At 40.2% G+C, this 2,983-nt stretch overlaps 1 protein-coding gene across 1 annotated transcript in view; it reads left to right on the forward strand.

Moving 5' to 3' along the window:
• The window catches only part of GALNT11 (polypeptide N-acetylgalactosaminyltransferase 11), a 62,512-nt gene that overhangs the window by 56,565 nt on the left and 2,964 nt on the right, over positions 1-2,983 (forward strand). The window contains exons 9-10 of the mRNA XM_015566243.1: positions 2,431-2,657; positions 2,845-2,863. Of these exons, the coding sequence (XP_015421729.1) occupies positions 2,431-2,657; positions 2,845-2,863 (246 nt within the window). The remainder of the gene's footprint in view (positions 1-2,430; positions 2,658-2,844; positions 2,864-2,983) is intronic.

Here is a 2,983-nt window from a genome sequence, read left to right on the forward strand (position 1 = left end):
ATGATTCTCTTTCATCATTGATGTTTCTATCTCTTTCTCCCATTCCCTTCCTTTCTGAAATCAATAAAAATATTTTAAAAAAAATAAAGTTATATTTGCAAAAAGAGGAACAAATCTAATAATCTGAACAATAAAGATTTAATTTAAAAAAATAAAAAAATAAAGTTATATTTGCTAAAATCTGCCTGTCCCAAGGCGCCCTATGGTAATTTTTAAACAAAGCATTAGAGAGTTTCCCTGTGAGAGTTAATAGCTCCGCCCTCTCTAGCTATGGAGTCTCTCCATAATAGAGGCGGATCCCGTGGGGACTTTTGATTCCCAATATGAATTAGGCATTTTGCAATTTGAACAAGAATCCACATAGTTAAAGATGACAACAGCACTCTTTTTCTTTGAGCCTGATTTAAGAAAGTGCCTAATGACATTGGAATTTCTTTATCCTTGAGCATACAAGCTAAAAATTTACAGTGGTATTTTGCCTTTGAACCAAATTCTTCCACATTATAGTCTGGCTAGAAAAAGACGTTCCCGCCCAGTCTGGATTTGCAACTTACAAAGCTGGTGCAGGCTTTACGCGTAGTGAATCTCCCCACCGAATATACTGGTGGACCCCCTCACCTTTTACCGCTGATCCCCACCTTTACCGGTAGAAAACTTCTTTTTGCTCAGGCGAATAATCTTCTCTAGATGTCCTTGTCTCAGGTGGCATAAATGCCAGGGTGTTATCCTTCATCTACTAGAGTTCGGGAACCTGGAGAAGGGGCTGTGAGTAAATTAATAGACTAGACATGAAATGTGAACTTGGGAGCCTTTTTCGGGGGAGCCAGGGAGGCTTAGCTTTAGTAACTGAGCTCCATGAATCTCTGTACCCAGGGCTTTTTATTCATACATTTTGCCCTCTAGAAAGCAGATATACATATCAAAGGTAAGGCATGGTAACAATAAAGGACCATCAGGTTGGGGGAAACTGCCCTCAGCTGTCTGGCAGCAGGCAATCATATGCAGACCCTCAGCCCTGCTGAAGGTGTCCATCAACCTTTTGATGGACCTCCTGCATTTATTATGCTAACTACTGTTTCTAGCCTCCAGCATGGGAGGCAGGGCACATGACCAGGTTGTGGGCTTGATCCCCAGTGGGGTGGGGTGGACATGTGCAGGAGGCAGCCAATCAATGATTCTATCTCTCCCCCTTCCTCTCTGAAATCATTAAAAAAATAAAAGCTATTAATGTTTAATGTCACGATAATTATCTGAAATAGGTTTATTAAAATATTTTCATTAACTTGTATTTTTAAAAATATATTTAACCTAACAACTTACAGGCTGAGTGCAGACATATGAGAATCCGACTCAGTTCTTTTTAACCATGGAAAAGATATGCAGGAATACAAAGCAGTGTCACTGTTCTCACTCCATGTTCTGTTCCAAGCATGTTATGTTAATAGGCAATGAGTTTATTTTTTTTTTTTTTAAATATATTTTATTGATTTTTTACAGAGAGGAAGGGACAGGGATAGAGAGTTAAAACATCGATGAGAGAGATACATCGATCAGGTGCCTCCTGCACACTTCCCACGGGGTATGTGCCTGCAACCAAGGTACATGCCCTTGACCATAATCAAACCTGGGACCCTTGAGTCCACAAGCCGATGCTCTATCCACTGAGCCAAACCAATTAGGACTTATTTTTTAATGACTTAAATGTTTTTAAACTTGTGAATTGTAACTTCTGGTATGGTAAATATCAATAGATAGAACTCACAGAAACAGAACCTCCTTGGAGTCTTCAATAGTTTTGAAGACTATAGAGTCCTGACAAACAGTTTAAAACTGCTAACCTCATATATAGTGGGTTTCATCAATTCCTAGTGTATTAGAAGCAATTTAAGATGTCTTATAATCATTGTCAATTGTGGACTAACTAGATGCCCGGTGCATGAAATTCGTGCACTGGGGCGGGGGGGGGGGCTGTCCCTCAGCCCAGCCTGCACCCTCTCCAATCTGGGAACCCTCCTCGAGGGATAAACCGGCAGTCGGACATCCCTCTCACAATTTGGGACTGCTGGCTCCCAACCGCTCGCCTGCCTGCCTGTTTTTCCCTAACTGCTTCGCCCCTAACCACTCCCCTGCCAGCCTGTTCAACACCTAACTGCTCCCCTGCAGGCTGGTTCCCCCCCACCCCCGCCAACTGCTCTCCCCTGCCAGCCATCTTGTGCGAAGGTGTGATCGTCAATTTGCATATTACCTTTTTATTATATAGGATTGTGTAAAAACTTTCTATTGACATTTTCTGTTAATATCAAGAAAACACTGGCACGAAAAATATTTTTGCTCATTCATTTTTTCAATTCTTAAACCTCAGATGTAATTGATGATACTCATTTTAACAAAAAATCCATTCCCTTTCTCAATTTTCTTTTTCAAATTCAGGAGCAGTATTTTTCCTTAAGACCTGATCTGAGGACAAGAAGCTATGGAAATGTCAGTGAGCGTGTTGAATTGAGGAAGAAGTTGGGTTGTAAATCATTTAAATGGTATTTGGATAGCATTTACCCAGAGATGCAGATATCTGGGCCCAATGCCAAACCCCAGCAACCCATTTTTATCAACAGAGGGCCAAAACGCCCCAAAATCCTTCAGCGTGGAAGGGTAAGAAAGTAGTCTTATCAGAGTATTTCATTAATGTTGTATGATATAATAAGTGACATTGTAGACTTAACAGATGTTTAATGATAGCCTTTAGCTTGTCTTCCATTATGTTCTTTTTATGAGAATTTCCTCTACTCAGGTGTAAGATCTTAGACATTTTAATATCTTCCCTATTTTCCGATCTTTTACTGCCAGTGATAAGAGCATGACTTTTGTAGGTAGATACACATATGAGTATTTGGCGAAACCTGATAATTTAGGAAAACAAAAAAAAAAGAAATTGGGGCAGCTATATATTGTTTGGCCTCAGCTCTGGGAACTGACAGCAGACAGA

The sequence above is a fragment of the Myotis davidii genome, unplaced genomic scaffold (assembly GCF_000327345.1).
Source record: "Myotis davidii unplaced genomic scaffold, ASM32734v1 scaffold762, whole genome shotgun sequence".
Classification (NCBI taxonomy): domain Eukaryota; kingdom Metazoa; phylum Chordata; class Mammalia; order Chiroptera; family Vespertilionidae; genus Myotis; species Myotis davidii.